At 25.9% G+C, this 16,771-nt stretch overlaps 1 protein-coding gene across 2 annotated transcripts; it reads right to left on the reverse strand.

The window, feature by feature from the left end:
- Nucleotides 1-5,803: 5,803 nt before the first annotated feature.
- LOC101491570 (uncharacterized) lies at nucleotides 5,804-11,425 on the reverse strand. Of its 2 annotated transcripts, none has more exons than XM_004500356.4 (9): nucleotides 11,288-11,425; nucleotides 10,467-10,635; nucleotides 9,107-9,192; nucleotides 8,881-9,019; nucleotides 8,387-8,461; nucleotides 7,796-7,917; nucleotides 7,638-7,713; nucleotides 6,281-6,340; nucleotides 5,804-6,186 (listed from the first exon to the last, which is right to left on the reverse strand). In XM_004500356.4, the coding sequence occupies exons 2-9, from the start codon at nucleotides 10,596-10,598 to the stop codon at nucleotides 6,049-6,051; spliced, it is 828 nt and encodes a 275-aa protein (XP_004500413.1). In that variant the 5' UTR covers nucleotides 10,599-10,635; nucleotides 11,288-11,425; the 3' UTR covers nucleotides 5,804-6,048. The 2 variants fall into 2 exon arrangements, with proteins under 2 accessions (XP_004500413.1, XP_004500412.1); XM_004500355.4 differs by lacking the exon at nucleotides 11,288-11,425 and adding an exon at nucleotides 11,099-11,238.
- Nucleotides 11,426-16,771: the final 5,346 nt, after the last annotated feature.

The following is a 16,771-nucleotide window of genomic DNA, read 5'->3' on the forward strand; positions in this document are numbered from 1 at the left end:
TTAAATTTCTCAACAACAATATTACATAAACACATTCAAACTAAAGTCAATGATTCAAAATATAAACATTATTGGCAAATATATATTTCAAAATTTTGACTTCATTCTCTAATGACTTAGTTTTATCCATCAGTCTTGTGTTTCACACCTTTTCACTTCCATAGTCGTTGGATAATGAAACTAGTTTGTCCATCATTTTTGTTTTCCAAATATTAGCCACTCAATTGTCTTTAGTTGGGTATTTTTTTACCAAATTGTCGACTTTGTTCAACAGATTTGTCTTCCAAGCATCTTGGTCTATTTTCCATTAAGCAAACATAGTTTTTTAGCCTCATCAATTCATGTAAAGAAGTTGCAAGTTATATATATCATCTGGGAAAAAATAGTGAAATTGGAGAAAGTGCATGAAAAAACTTTCTTCTAAAATTATTTTTAGATGCTATAACTCTAACAACAACATTTCTTTCACAATGACATTTGAGAATCATCAAGTTCAAGCTTTCATCCATAAAAAAAGAAACATAAGTGGTTTTGATTCTTTTATTTTTTATAATTTAAACACTATATAACAATTGCAATTATGACAAAGTTTCGATTTTTTTTAAATGAGTTTCAATTTTGTTTTCAAAATCAGACAAATTAGTCAATGAGTTGAGTTGGATCCGCACACATCATTTATGGAACAAACTAATGAAAATACTATATCATCCGACGTCCTTCAATTTTACAATGCTATTTGTCTATTTTAAAATATCAAAAAGTAAATGTTCGACGTCTATCAAGGAGTAATCTAATGATTTACTCATTACTAGCACTACTCATACACACTTTCCTTTTAGGTAAGTTGTTAGGTTACTATTATCTTTTCTTTTTGGAAATATTTTTACAATATTTTTTATTTTCTATTTTTATTAATTCATGAAATTAGTCTTCTATTTTAAAATTTACCAGTTTTGATCTATTTCTCAAATATTTTTAACTAAAAAAAGATGCGACATATTTAAAATCATATAATATGACATATGATGTCATGATGTAAAATTATCAAGATATATTAATTATTTATATATTATTAATTAAATTATAAAAATAAATAATTTCATATTTTTAAATTGAAATTTTTAGACGTTTTAATTGTAATTTATAAAATATTAATCATTAAACGTCATTAATGAATAAATCACATCATTTGAATTATATCAAATTATTATTTTATAGTTAATTTTTTTGAAAGGAGACCAAATCTTCGATAAAAATAGTAGACAAAAAAATAATAAAAACTAAAAAATTCAATAAAAAAAACAACAAAATATCCCTTCGACAATGGATTGAGATTTTTTTTTTTAATATTTCATCCATTATTTTTTAATTATCATTTTTTAGTTTATATATCTATATATATTCATATACAAATGTAATAAAATTTACATAGATTACACTATTCACAGTAAACTCTCATCATCTTTTATTAAAAGATGTTACATGTATCAATTTAGTATATGTTACTTACGATCTTGCCAAATCTCACATAATATTATGATTACAACAATCTATTTTAATACTTGTAAAAAATAACAGTTTTGCAAATAAAAGGTCATGTTGAAAACTTCCGCTCAATAAACTTGCATGATTCCAATATTTTGAATTTAAATTTAAACGCATTCAATGCAAATAATAATAATAATAATAATGATAATAATAATAATAATAATAATAATAATAATATGATAAATATTATATCTTGCAACCTGTTCCAATATTTCACTGTAGTATTAATTACTTCCTTTATGTTAATTATACGTCGCTTTACAATAAAAACTATTGTATAATATTAATTAAATATTAATGTTTCTCTTCTTACCATATTTTTAATATTTATTACTCTCTTCTCTCAATTTTATTAATTTATATTTCTCATTCTATTAATAAAGGATATTTTTGTAATATTATAACTCATAACTTTGTTTTTGGTATAAGTATAACTCATAAATTATATTTTTTATATAAAATTAATTGAGATTTTTAATTTGTATGAAGTGATCAAAATGACAAATAATTTGAGATAGAAGAATTTTTTTTTTTTTTTGCATTTTGTAGGTTTTAATTAATATTGATTAATATAATGATTAATTTGTTTCCTTATAATAAATTTATGTTTCAAATGTTAATGACTAGGACTAAAATATCATGTGTACACAAATTTTATTTTTAAAAAAAATATATGTTTTTCCAATTCATTATATAAATATAAATAATATATAGGATTTTTACAAATATTTATTTATTTTATTATATCATTGTTTGATACTCTGATGAATAAAAATTTGAAATTATATATTAAATAAAAGAAAGTACATTTTTATATTTGAAATTATATAATATTTTGCGCCATAATTATCTCAAAAAAAATTATATTCACAATGTTTTAAACATTAAGTTTTTTTTAATAAAACATTTAAAGTGAGGAGATTGTTCATCTATGATGCATAATTATGTGTACAATACCAGTATCGGGTACTAGTACAAGAACAAGATACGATATTTTATAAAAAATTAAGATATGGATACGTCAATAAAAAACACTATTTTTATTTATAATTTAATTAAATGAATTAAATTATCTGCCTTATAATAAAAATCATAATAAAAAGTTTGTTGAATTACAAATTGCATTTGTTTATAACAATCAATTAACCCAAATAATAGTATATAAGAAAATAATCAATTTTATTTATAATAAAATAATATAGAAAAATAGAGTATCAACGAGTACGGTATGAATACTCATATTGAATAAGAACTTCTATTGAGTACTTTACAATTTTAGAAGTAATCATTATTCATTCACTATGTTTAGTTCAAAGTTGGAACTTGGAAAGATTTTATAGTTTTTATTTTATTAAAGATCTGCAAAATGATATATATTTGTTTTACTCCAATAACACTAACAAGATTCAATTATTCAAATACTATAATAAACAATAATAAATATTATAACAAAAATATTAAATAATTGTCTATCTTCAAAAGCAAACATATAAAAATAATATTGATTATTAATAAATTTAATATTACTATATAATTTCTTAATTTTCATAATTTAATCAATTGGGTCATAACTTTAAGGATAGAGATAGTAATATTTATATTTACATCAATTATGAATGATATATTTTTTTAGAGACGCTTTTCACCCTAATTATTTATATAATTTTCTAAAGTAACTCAAGTTATTGCAATTGTTTATAATATTTCTTATAATAAATAAATAATACAAAATATTGTTTAATGTAATTGTTTATTTTTTCTATAATATATTTAATTATTTATTATTTTATTTTATATATTTCACTCTCCACAATAAATAAATAATAATGCTGTATAGTTGTATTGAAGTTTGAAAATATAAAAAAAATATTTTTGTAAATATGACGATTAAAAACAACGGAAGGAGTAATTAATACTAAGCCTCAAGATGTGAATGACCTTTTATTAGTAGTCATATCTTTTGGGGAATAGATCCTCAATAAATTTTTGTGATGCTTTTGAAAAAAATTTATTTATATTTTTTTTTCATTCAAAACTTTCTATTATATTTACATTAAAATTTATATATTACTCTATTTTATTTATGTAGGTCGTAAGATGGAAAAGTTCTTTTTTTTTAATAAGAGATCGCATTATGGGATACAATCATCTTATTTATTTTTTAAATAAAAAAAAAATATAAGAAAATTATTAATAAAATAAAATAAAATTATTAATTTATGACAAAATAAAAAGAATTATTAAAATAATATATCATGTTGTTTGTTTAGACACGTATACTTGACCGTAATAACTTTGATTTATTTATTTTTTCTATTAAATATATTTTATTAGATTTTATTAATATAATTTAATTTTTTAACTATTTTTTATTTATTAGATTAATAATTAATAATTTATTATGAAAATAAAACAATAGATAGTTGCATCATATCTTGCGATCTTTTAAAAATAAAAAATAAAATATTTTGATATATAAATTTTAAGTATAATACAATATTAAATTTTGAATAAAAAAGAATATAAATGACAACCATCTCATATTTTAAATGTGTAAATATTCACACCATTAACTTATATTTTTTATATTAAAATTATTTATCTTTTATTTTTGCGTAGTCTATATATCATTAGATTCTCCATTCCCAGGAAATAATCTAATTCCTATATCTTGAGAATGCATGTTTATTTATTTATTTATTCTCTTTGTTTAGAGTGGAGGAGTTTCATCCTCGATATCCAACCTCTAGCCACCAAATTATTTTTCAATTAAAAAATGAAATGTTAGTAATAAATAATAATAAAATACTAATTACTCATTAATAATACTATTTAATTAATTAATAACAAAATACAGAGATCGGACATGAGTGAGACAGTAACATTTAAACAATTATTTTGATTTGACCGAGTAATAGACATAATCTTCTTACATTTTTTTTATTGTAAAATTATAAACGACTTTTTCATAATAAAAGTTTTTTGAAAAAATATTTTTATTAAAAATAAAAACGACATTGTTTACTCTATTTTGTGAGCATATCATGCATCATTGCATCCCATGAGTAGTGTGAGGTATTATTCTCTTGGGGGATCAAACAATTGTAACAGTTTAGGGATAGAAATATGAGATCCAGATCCTCTGCTACAAGAATGTGTGCAACACTATAATACAACTCTTTATCTTTTTTTTTTTTTCAGTCTCTTTTTTATTTTTTCTCTCTTCTAACAATCATAATACTTGACATGTATTATTCCAACTCATTATCCAATTTGATAGATGACTTTTAAGAATTTGATAGATGACTTTTAAGAGTTCAAATTGGATTTGATACTTTTAAAATGAGTCACTCAATTTAGTAAATAAAATAAACAATATCAACTATTGACAATCAGATGAATAATTGATATTATGTATACATACAACAAATCATAAGTAATCATAACATTATTATCGATTCACTCACTTTATCAACTTCATATTTTAAAAGAATCAAATTTGTTCCAACAATTATACCACTCTTCTTTTAGGAAATTTTATTGATATCCTTGATATGAATCACACAATTCCAATAAACATGACTCTCAATAGTAATTTACATAAGATATACCTATTTTCTTGTAACAGACAAAAAAAGATACCAAATTTTCTCTTGTGGGCACTCAAAAGAGGGTTGTTGTGGCATGCACTTATAAAAGTATGGGTCCATTTTACACCACAATCTCTAACCTTTGATTTTTTCTATAGCTCACCGTATTATTATGCACCCTCCACACTCAATCAATTTTTATTACGTTTCATTTAATTGAAACAAAGCCACTTTAATACCATGGAAGCTTTTATGCTGTAGATCTAAACTTTGTCGAATTTGGAATCGGCTACAAAAGCAACAATGATGACAACTTACCACTACTCTCTGATCCAAATCGGTAGGAAGAAAGAGTAGTATTTTCGTGGCGTTGATTATGGACACATACATATAGGAAATTATATAATTTATTTTTTATATATAAAATTGAAAAATGGGTTGCGGTGAAATTGAGATTATTTGAGTCATACTTGAAATATGATGAATAATAAAAGTGAGCTTCAAACTCAATTTAATGATGGATCAATCTTTTAAAAGATCCATTTTATAAAGAAGTGTAGAAGTTATTCTATCTATAGAGTAACGCATGTCACTCAATTGAAGAAGAGAAACAACTCTTACAAAAGTTATAATCCTGTCTTCATGGATGATCTCATGATGATGTATTGAAGAACACAACCACTAGTGACACCTATTTGATTTAATGCTGACAATTTTAAGAATACAGTGATTTAAGAATAAATTTAATCGTAAAAATACTACTCAATTCAGTAATGCCAAATATACAATTGTACCGATTCTTATAAGTATTGTAAATAAAAAAAATAAAAATTGTTGAGTGCAACTGTACTGAAGCAATGCAATGACCATTTTATGCATCAAGTATAGAGCAACACCAAATGGAGTGGAATCACTTGCTATGTTTTGCTTTGGAAAGAGTTTTTACCATGCCCTTGGCAATCTTCCAGAACCAAAATAAATTCATCATTGACAACACAGGAGGCACCGCAAGCAAACTGTAGAAACCCATTGGGAAAACCTCCTTGACCTGAAATAGGGGAGAAAAAGATTGGACTTATTCACTAGATTACAATCACTGTTAAGTTATGTATGTGATGGGGAATCACAAAGAACATGCTCACCTCATCAAAATGGGTCCACAGGTGAGTAAACAAATACATGAACAGGAAAATCCTTGCCACCTGCAGCACAAAAAAGATAAAGGAGTTAAGCATTCCATACTTCCTTTACAATTTACAATCATTAGAACTAAGAAACTTGATGGTCATGATAAATTTTAGAATTAGAGCTCTTGCTGACATCAAAAGAACCAATTTCTCTATTTGTTGTTTCAAACAAATATTAGCTCTAGTATTCAAAGCATGCTGTATCAAAAACCAACTATCCCGAAAACTGAAGTCGTTAATGAAGGCACATAAATAGTTTTACATCTTAAACATGTTTCCTCAAACAGTAGCCCTTTCAACTTAAAGTGTGGCCAACATAACCTCCATCTTATACTGAAATAAGTCAGAAGAATGAGAATGGTGTGATCGAATTCTTAAAGCAATTGGCTATAGACTTCGATACCATGTCAACAATCAAACAGTGTTATTGACTGCGGATGGTGGACCATGTCGGAAAGTCAAAAATCTGCCATAAAACATCATAGTGCTGCTGCCATCCTTCGCAGATAGGCCATGGCGGTTGCCAAAAATCCACTGCCACAATCTGCCATGGTGTAGCCATAGCAGATAATTGATAACACTGCAGTGAACTATTCCAAAAGCTTACTATGCTTGGTGAAGACACCAAAATTGTTTTTGATATTTAACACTAGTAATGTTTGGCACATGAGTAGAATGACACGGAATAGCCTGTTTGGTTTTGTTCTTTTTTACTCTAATCACTTTAGGAAATGGGTTTTCTCTACTTCTTAATCTTTCTATTTCTTCCATTACTATAGCTTTGGGAATAAACATAATAGTGTGCCATTAGGTGGGGCAAAACTATTTTCTCTATATATCTCAAATCACCCCAAAATTTTAGTAATAAAAAGAAGAATGCATAGGGGGCGTCGAGGATCCCTTTCCCTCGTTTTAATAGAACAAAAATTTTTTAGTTCATGTCCTGCTTTTACTTTGCACCACACATAGAACAAAACTCAAATGTTCTGTTTTGTTTAATTCTAATATGTCTACCAAATGCTACCTATGTTTCTTAGTGGATGAGATAGGCATACAAATATCTATCTATCATTGATTTATTATATATCTAAATTTAGGAAGCAAAATTGGCATATTTAAAATAATTTAGTTATTGTATAAGCCTAGTGAGCCACCAAAATCATTTGAGAACATATACAAAAAAGGTATGCAATATTTTGAATTTGTCAGAACCCTTTGATAGTCCTATAATAAAAATCAAGGCCATAAGCAACTCCTTCAGGTACTACTATAATGGAATTAGAATTGAGACCAAGAGTATATTAGACAGTACCAACCACCCGAAGAACAACGCAACGCCATTCCAGATGTAAAGTTTGGAGCTCTTAAGACCAGAAATATCCAAGTACCTGTATTTATGTAATTAAAGTAAGAAATCAATGTTGAAAAAAAGTATATGCAAGCAAATGGATGTCGGAACAACAGATTTACCATCTTAGATTTACAAAAGAAGTTGTGCTCTCAGAGAAAAGAACCATTAATATGTAGATCTGTGCTTGACCACTAAGCAAAGATTGGACTATTGAAAACATGGACAATCCGTGGTGTAGAACCTTCAATGAATGAAGTTAGCTCGCATAACTAAGAATATGAAAGTACAGATCTTCAAATATATATATATATATATACATACATATTTAATAACTAATGATATTTTGGTTTGAGAAAGCCTTTTCTACTTTCATTTCATGTTTTTACTCTTAAATTAATTACAAAAATTTCACTTTGTTTTCATTTAGTTTGCTGTTTTCAGTTTTGTATTGGAAATGGTGAAATCATTCAGCAAAAACTACTTTTTTTTTATTGTTTCCTGTACAAAACTTTGAAAACAAGAAATAAAGGAAAACAAGGTGATATATTTTTGCATTGTTTTCTTTGTTTCCTATACCTATACAAAACTTTGAAAGCAGGAAACTAAATGAAAACAATGTGACAATTATGTAATTAAAAGTGAAGACAGGAACTGCAAATTTAAATTAAAAAATCACAAAGTAAATAAGCCAAAATATCTTTTTGACTTACATATTCCAGGCCACCCAAAGCTGGAAAATTCCAAATCACCATCGCCATATCTGTTAGAAAATAGCCTGTAGAGAACTGTAAAAAGAAGAGTGGGGAGGGAAGATACGTGAGAAAAAGTAACAAATAAGCTAAATTGACAATCATTGTTTTAATAATGCCCAACAATAATGTTACTAACTAACGAGAATAACAAAGATGAGAGATATCAAACAATTACAAGAAACAGGAAGATTGAAATATAACAGAAAGTCGGAAACAGGACATGACAGGATAGGTTCCAGATTGCTTATAAAAAGTTGCCAAATAATATGACAGGTTCATTTGTAGATTGAAAAGGTGTTGTATGTCTCCTCTTCCATTGATGGAAAAATTATTATAAGGAATGAAATAATATTTACCAAAAGCTTGAATCTAGTTAAAATGTAAAAGAACTTAAAAATCAATTTCTGTTAAATCAAACAAGTCAAATTTTGCTTATATCATCATCAACCTACCGCCAATACTGAATTTGAGAAAGTAGATGATCTATTAACAACAAGCGTTTCTTGTGAATCATCCTTGAAGAGATCTGATAAGATCAAGAGGTAAAATGACGTAAAGGATGCAAAGAGAGCATGAAATGTTGAGAATCCCCTGCATTGCAAAAAGTATTATAGTTAATGTAAAACCCAATTATGGGCAAAATCAATTCAAAAAGAAATGATTATACAAAGGCATTACCGGTTATTCCATTCAACTTTCCCAGCACTGCTCAGTTTTCTGTATGCCGTGAACCGATAACTGAAAATAGCAGTCAATCTATACACCTATGAGAAAGAAATAAAAAATGATCAAAATAACTAAATGAAGTGACTTTAATATGACAAGAAACCTTTTTGCATTATCTAATCACAGATAAACTGGACATATATTTAACAAGAAGAACAAACAGAAAGTAAATGAAAGAACACCATGTGCATCTAAACCTAACAGTTCTGAATCTATTCTTATTATACCCTCTCAAATAACCACGACTTAAAGGAACTGAAAATACAAAAACAAATGGTCAGAGTTGAATTCTTCCTAGATAAAGACTCAACCAATAAAATATTACACAGAGAGACTTTACAGGCTTCTATTAATCCCAATCCAATTGATCATAAAAGCCATAAAGGAATATTCACTAACTTGTTTGACAGGACAACTTTCGTTTTGGTAAACCGAGGTATCCCCGCACGCAACTACTGAGAGCATGAGACTAACCCCTTAAGCTAATTGAGATCCATCTAAAGGGTTGACTTCTCCCAACATATGATTTTCCATGACAAGACAACTTATTTATGCACATCTTTTGCTAACTAGTAAAGCAGTCAAGTAAAAGTTTTCTTAGGAATTAATATTAAAGGAATTGTGTCGATATTTATGAAAAACTATTTTGTGAGTAATAAAAACTAAACAATAAGACTGAACCACATTTCTCTGAACTGAATAAACCAGTAGAACACTTTAAACAAATACTTTTTTCCTAAAACCAGAGTAAGCACAATTTCAATTTCAGTCCATGGATATCCCAAAACTACCCGATTGACCCTCCATCATCACAAACAAAGTCTTTACCAGTAATTTCATTACAAAATGCACAGCAATGGAAGCTTTTCCGCTTAAATTCTTTTTTGTGCTTTTATGCTATAAAGCAGATGATACCCAGTTAATTATAGATAGCATCATTATGATAAAATACATAATCTCCAAATTACATTCAAAATGTGAAATAGAACCGATATCAAGAATAGACTAGCAGTAATTACTACAGTACATAATGAATTTCATACTCCATAACTCATCCTGCTTACATGCATATAATTGACAAATATTAATTCCTTCATATATTTTATGTTAACTCCATCATCTAATTTAGTCATCACTCATCTTACATGAATTCAAGGGAAGACATTTCTGAAATGATATTAAGCATTTCAGCTCCTCCACCAAAAAGACATCAAAATAAATCCCAATCAGTTAATTAGTTTATAATTCCTTAAGAAGCATTTGCAACATAAAAGTCAATGACAAAAATTAATCAACAAATGATATTACTTACAGTAAGACTGAAGACGATACCGGCGAAGACTGAAACCAGCCATTGAATTTCTTTACTTGGAACAGCAAAGTCATAAGATGAAACATCAGCAGCATAAGAAGCTAAGAAACCAAAAGAAAAAGGAATTCCCATCCAATCCCTTTGTTGAAAATCACAAAATCAAACCAAACTGCATCAAAGACATAAAAGTATGATGACATGTGAGCCACAGCCCCAAAAAAAAGAAAGAAAAAAAAGAATATTGAAGCATAGAATAATAGAAAAGGGTGGAAATTGGAATCTTCCTCAAAAAAAAAAACAATAACTACAATATATAATTTTGTTTAGGAAAATAAAATTGAATGACCTTTGGAATAGAAAAACGTGTCAACCAAAACGTGGTTAGTGATTATTTAATTTAGTCCACTTAATATGACTTTGATAAAAAGCTTAATTAGGAATCAAAGCATATAAACACACGTGACATGATAATAACTAGCCATCCATTACCATAGGTTGAAATTCTTCAGAAACAAAAAAACAACACAAGCAGAAAATACAGCTAAGTTAAGTAAGTAGTAATGAAAGGAAAGGTCGTTGAATAATAATAATAATAATAAAGTGATAAAATGGTTAGCATATTATAATTATACCGAGGAGAATAGAAGAGAAGAAGCAATGAGCAATAATGAAGCAGAAGAAGGAAAATCAGGGTTGAAAGAAATTGGGGGTAGCCATAAATAAGGAGTAATAAATACAGTTATTCATTTAAAGTTTGAAATTTGTGTGTTTTTAGGGTCCATCTTGAAGTTAAGAGGGAGAGAGTGAGAATCAGAACTGACCTGAGCAGAAAGAGAGGCGAAAGAGACAACGGGAGAAGAAGATCGTGTAAATCAATTTTAAATTTAACATTTTTTTTTGGTGAAATTTAAATTAAATATTCAACGTACAATAATAAAGTCTCGCCGTAACTATTCTACCCAACTTTTGATATACTATTAATTATTAATTAGTGATAGTATGTTTCATTGTAAAGAATTTTCTCGCATCCACGAAGTTGTCTATTCAATTCTCAGTGCCCTAAATATCTCAAACACTCGTTTGGTGGTGGGTGATGTATCTCTCTCTTTATTTTTATGAATCTGTAATCTAATTTATTCAGACTTTTTTTAATTAAAAAAAAAATCTGTTTAATTAGGAATTTTTATTTATATATTTAAGAGAAAAAAAACTAACTATAATATGGTACTAGTGTGTAACCAATTTTGATAAATATATTGTTATATTAATTTATATAATATAACAACTTGAATTATTAATATTAAAGACATAATTTTATTGGTATTGACATTAAAGATATAATTTAAATTTTATTATCAATTCAATTCCATACAAAAAAAATAACTTACAATAAACAAATATAAACCGTAAAAAGAATATCATCTACATGTTTACAACATTTTTTGTGCCGGCGCATAGTTTTACTTCGTCTAAAATAACAATCTTCAATTCATCCATATACTTTACTCGTGAAATAGTCACGTATAACGGACCATGACTAAGTACACGTCGCTTTAAGTACAACCCAATTTGAGAAAAGATTGACATTGACTTTTATGTATGGTCATTGCAAAACACAACGACAATGGAAACTATTTTCTCTGAATCAGATGGAACCAAATTCATCATTGTTATATAAATGTTATCACCGATGTTTTTTCCCGCGATCACATGGTTGGTCCAATAATATTTATACACAGTTCATTTATGAGCAATCTTGTTCCATTACATAGTCCATTAGTTTGATCAATGTTTCTCAAAAGCATGACTGGAACACCAATCTTAATCGGTGATTTGGAATTCCTGAACAGTTCACGTCATTCAAAAATACAGGTGTGAACCAATCTCCATGCACAACACAATTTTCATCAGAAAAGACAATTGAGTCTGAACTATTATATTCCTTTTCTTCACATGTCATTTATGATAAAACATAATCATTAACGATATTTACAGTATCATGAGTCGGAGCAAGTATTGCCCTCTCTTCATAGTATTTCAAATTGGTCATGTTCTGTAAAAACATTGGATATGTCAATTCATATTATAAAGTTAGTATTTCAATAAATAAAAATTGAATAAGTTAGTTGGTAGTACTTCTAATTTACTTTTAACCTTACTTTAGTTTGAAATAAACTGATTCAAAAATTTCAAGGTTAAATAAAAACTTAGTACAATTCATTGCATTTTGTAGTTGGCTTTTATCATTAAACACATCTTCACTTTTAGAAAATGAGCAACTACAACAACATTTTGATTATAAACGGATTAACTAGATTACAAATATGCATTAAGTTTATCAACATAAGATCCAAACAGTGCACATTCAATCCTTATACTACTACATAAAGAAAATAAGATTAGTTAATAATTAATAGAAAAAGTTATTAAATACTAAAAAAAATTATATAGTATAAAATTTCTCACTCATCTACTCTAACTCAATAACTTTAAATTTTATGTTGATAACATTCCTAAAATAATAATGATTAAACTGTGGATAACTAAAATAAAATAACAGATTGAAATAAATTTATCAACCAAGTAATTCATGTTAACATTTCAGACCATTGTACTATTTTGCAAATTCAATTTGAATTGATATCTATTTTTCTATATACTCCAGAGTTAGACGCAACACTAAGAGAACGAAAGTTGTACACATCCCCTCACGAATATTAGTCTCAAATCGAGAAAGAAATAAGACTGTTGCTGTAATTTTATCACCCTAAAAATATCAAACAGAAATTTGTTAAATTAATAATTTAACAAATAAGTTTGTGTATAATTTAAAACTTTGAATTTATAAAAGAAATAATTAAACATTGTCATCCATCAATACCATTTCCATCACATAAAATTTATGTTTGACATTCAGATGAAACAGAAATCACATTCGCACAACTCTAACAAGCAAAATTCATTACTCATTCTTTTGAGAAATTGAAGCAACAAAATCTTGTGATTCAAAAATTTCAAGGTTAAATAAAAACTTAGTACAATTCATTGCATTTTGTAGTTGGCTTTTATCATTAAACACATCTTCACTTTTAGAAAATGAGCAACTACAACAACATTTTGATTATAAACGGATTAACTAGATTACAAATATGCATTAAGTTTATCAACATAAGATCCAAACAGTGCACATTCAATCCTTATACTACTACATAAAGAAAATAAGATTAGTTAATAATTAATAGAAAAAGTTATTAAATACTAAAAAAAATTATATAGTATAAAATTTCTCACTCATCTACTCTAACTCAATAACTTTAAATTTTATGTTGATAACATTCCTAAAATAATAATGATTAAACTGTGGATAACTAAAATAAAATAACAGATTGAAATAAATTTATCAACCAAGTAATTCATGTTAACATTTCAGACCATTGTACTATTTTGCAAATTCAATTTGAATTGATATCTATTTTTCTATATACTCCAGAGTTAGACGCAACACTAAGAGAACGAAAGTTGTACACATCCCCTCACGAATATTAGTCTCAAATCGAGAAAGAAATAAGACTGTTGCTGTAATTTTATCACCCTAAAAATATCAAACAGAAATTTGTTAAATTAATAATTTAACAAATAAGTTTGTGTATAATTTAAAACTTTGAATTTATAAAAGAAATAATTAAACATTGTCATCCATCAATACCATTTCCATCACATAAAATTTATGTTTGACATTCAGATGAAACAGAAATCACATTCGCACAACTCTAACAAGCAAAATTCATTACTCATTCTTTTGAGAAATTGAAGCAACAAAATCTTGTTTTTTTTTTTTTTTCAGACATCGGAGAAAGATCAAGAATTGTGTATAAATGAGATAATACGAATGATAATATTACTGAGGAGAGACAGTTAATAGCTGATGCCGAATTAAGAAGAAAAGTTGCACTAAAAAAATTCATAAAATAAAATAATTTTTTTAATTAAATTAATTTGAAGTCTAAATTAGTGTTTAAAAAACCATTACTTTCAAAAAATGTTAGTTGTATAATTGATTGTATTTTATTTTTAATTAATTCTTCTTATTTTTTAAATAACCACTAAATTCTCAACTTACCCATCAAATCCTGATTCAATGGAAGTTTTGCATAACTAGTTATTTCTATTAACCATTACTTTCAAAAAACTATAAGTCTTTTTTGTAATTGATTGTATTTTACTTTTAATTCATTTTTTTTTATTGGCCATTAAATTCTCAACGGATGCATCATATCACATCATGATGTACAATAGTTTTATTTATTTTTTTCTTAAGCATAATGAGGTGGTTATTTCTATTAATAGAAACTTCGTATTTGTCTAACACTCTATTTAGTTGACCGTGTCAAACTTGGCAAAATATTATGTTTGCTTTATTATATTGTATAGATATTTAAAAATATATATTAAAAAATGATGCAACCACATGAAGAAATATTTTCTTTCAATAAGAGGTTGCATCCCGGAATGCGATCATGTACTACGGTTAATTTTTTTTAATTTTAAATTTAACAAAACAATAATTATTAAAAAAAATGAAAACAAAATACATTTAATAAAAAAAAATTCATGTGCGATTGAGTAGACGTGTTAAAAGAAAGAACGTGTCCATAATATTTTACAACATATAAGAACACAATTTTATTTTGTTAACAACTTCCTCTTGTCTTTTCTTCAATCAAATAAACAAAAATAATAATAATAAAAATTATTGTTAATTTAATAAATAAAAAATAACAAAAACATTTATAAAAAATTAAAATAATATTAATAAAATAAAACAAAATATATTTAATAGACGTGCTAAAATAAATAAAATGTCCTTAATAAAATGTATTTTGTTAACAAATTCCTCCTATTTTTCCTCCGATTTAATAAATAAAAAATAATAAAAATAAAATTTGTCTAAATTAGTAACATTTTGATAATTTCAGGTTTTTGAATTTTTTTTATAGAAATCATGGAAAAATTGTATTTGAAAAGTTTCACATTTATTCAAATTTTCAAATTTTTAAAAAAGAATATGAAAATGTTTTATTTCAAAATTTTCACATTCATCTAAAGTTTCAAATATTTTTTAAAACTTTTGAAAAAAAATGCATTTCGCAAGTTTCACATTCATCTAAAGTTTTTTTTTTAAAAAAAAATAAAAATTACATTTCGGAAGTTTCATATTGATCCAAAGTTTTGAATTTTTTTAAATTTTTTTAAAATTCTGCTTGCATTTCGAAAGTTTCACATTCATATAATATTTCGAATTTTTTTAAAACATTTGAAAAGTTGCATTTAAGTAGTTTTACATTCATCTAAAGTTTCGGTTTTTTTAAAACTTTTGTAAAAATTACATTTTGAAAGTTTGACATTAATCAAAAGTTTCGAATTTCTTTTAAACTTTCCAAAAAAAAATTGACTATCAAGTATTATGAAGTAAAAAAATATAAAATTATCTTTTTACCTAGTTTGAGGGATGAGAGGTGAAGGTGAGCGGGTGAGAGATACATTTCTCCCTATTTTTGCATCGGTTAGACGGTTTTTCAATTCGTGTAGATTTGTCGGTCATATTGGATTTTTAAATTTCTTTTTTTTATCAATGCTTGACTAAGTTTTTATTGAACAAGTCACTTACATGTTTATGGTGTGACCACTAAGTAAGTATAAATGAGAAACCATTTTTTTTTTTTGAATTTTTATATTAAAATTTGAAGTAAAGCGACTGAACTTAAATAACTATTAATACATCACATTCCATCAAAACTTAACTATTAATTATGTCAGAGTCATAATAATACTAAAATAGTTGACCTTGTGAGAAGTCATTGTGTTGCATAGGGATGTGTAAAATAAAATTCAACTATATTGTTAAATTAAATTGCATTGCACTAAAAAAATCAGATCAATTAAATGATTATCGAATTGAACCATATATTTAAAACAATCCAATAAATAAAATTTAATTTAAAAACCAATTTAATAATTTTAAAACTTTTATAACCTTTTTTTCTTAGAAAATTTTCAAAATTTCTTTTAAAATCAAAAAATATTTCAAATCATTTTTTTCTTCAAAAATTTTTGACAAAAAATAGAAAGCATTTTTTTTTCTTCATAAAATATTTTTGCTTATTTTTTTCAAAAAGTAATAGAAACTTTTTTCTTCAAATCTTTTTTACATCAAAATTTTTTAAATCTATTTTTCTCGAAAAAAATGATATTTTCTTTTTAAAAGAATTTCAAAAGTTTTTTTTCCGAAGAAATAGTTTGAAATA

The sequence above is a fragment of the Cicer arietinum genome, chromosome 5 (assembly GCF_000331145.2).
Source record: "Cicer arietinum cultivar CDC Frontier isolate Library 1 chromosome 5, Cicar.CDCFrontier_v2.0, whole genome shotgun sequence".
In the NCBI taxonomy this organism is placed as follows: Eukaryota; Viridiplantae; Streptophyta; class Magnoliopsida; order Fabales; family Fabaceae; genus Cicer; species Cicer arietinum.

What these genes read in the sequence shown, in the direction of transcription:
- LOC101491570 (XM_004500356.4), bottom strand. Translation starts at nt 10,598, where the DNA reads ATGGGAATTCCTTTTTCTTTTGGTTTCTTAGCTTCTTATGCTGCTGAT. An exon ending in TCTCAAATTCAGTATTGGCG is followed by an intron (nt 8,462 to 8,880) that starts GTAGGTTGATGA and finishes TTCTTTTTACAG; the next exon opens with TTCTCTACAGGCTATTTTCT. An exon ending in TGTGGACCCATTTTGATGAG is followed by an intron (nt 6,187 to 6,280) that starts GTGAGCATGTTC and finishes CCCCTATTTCAG; the next exon opens with GTCAAGGAGGTTTTCCCAAT.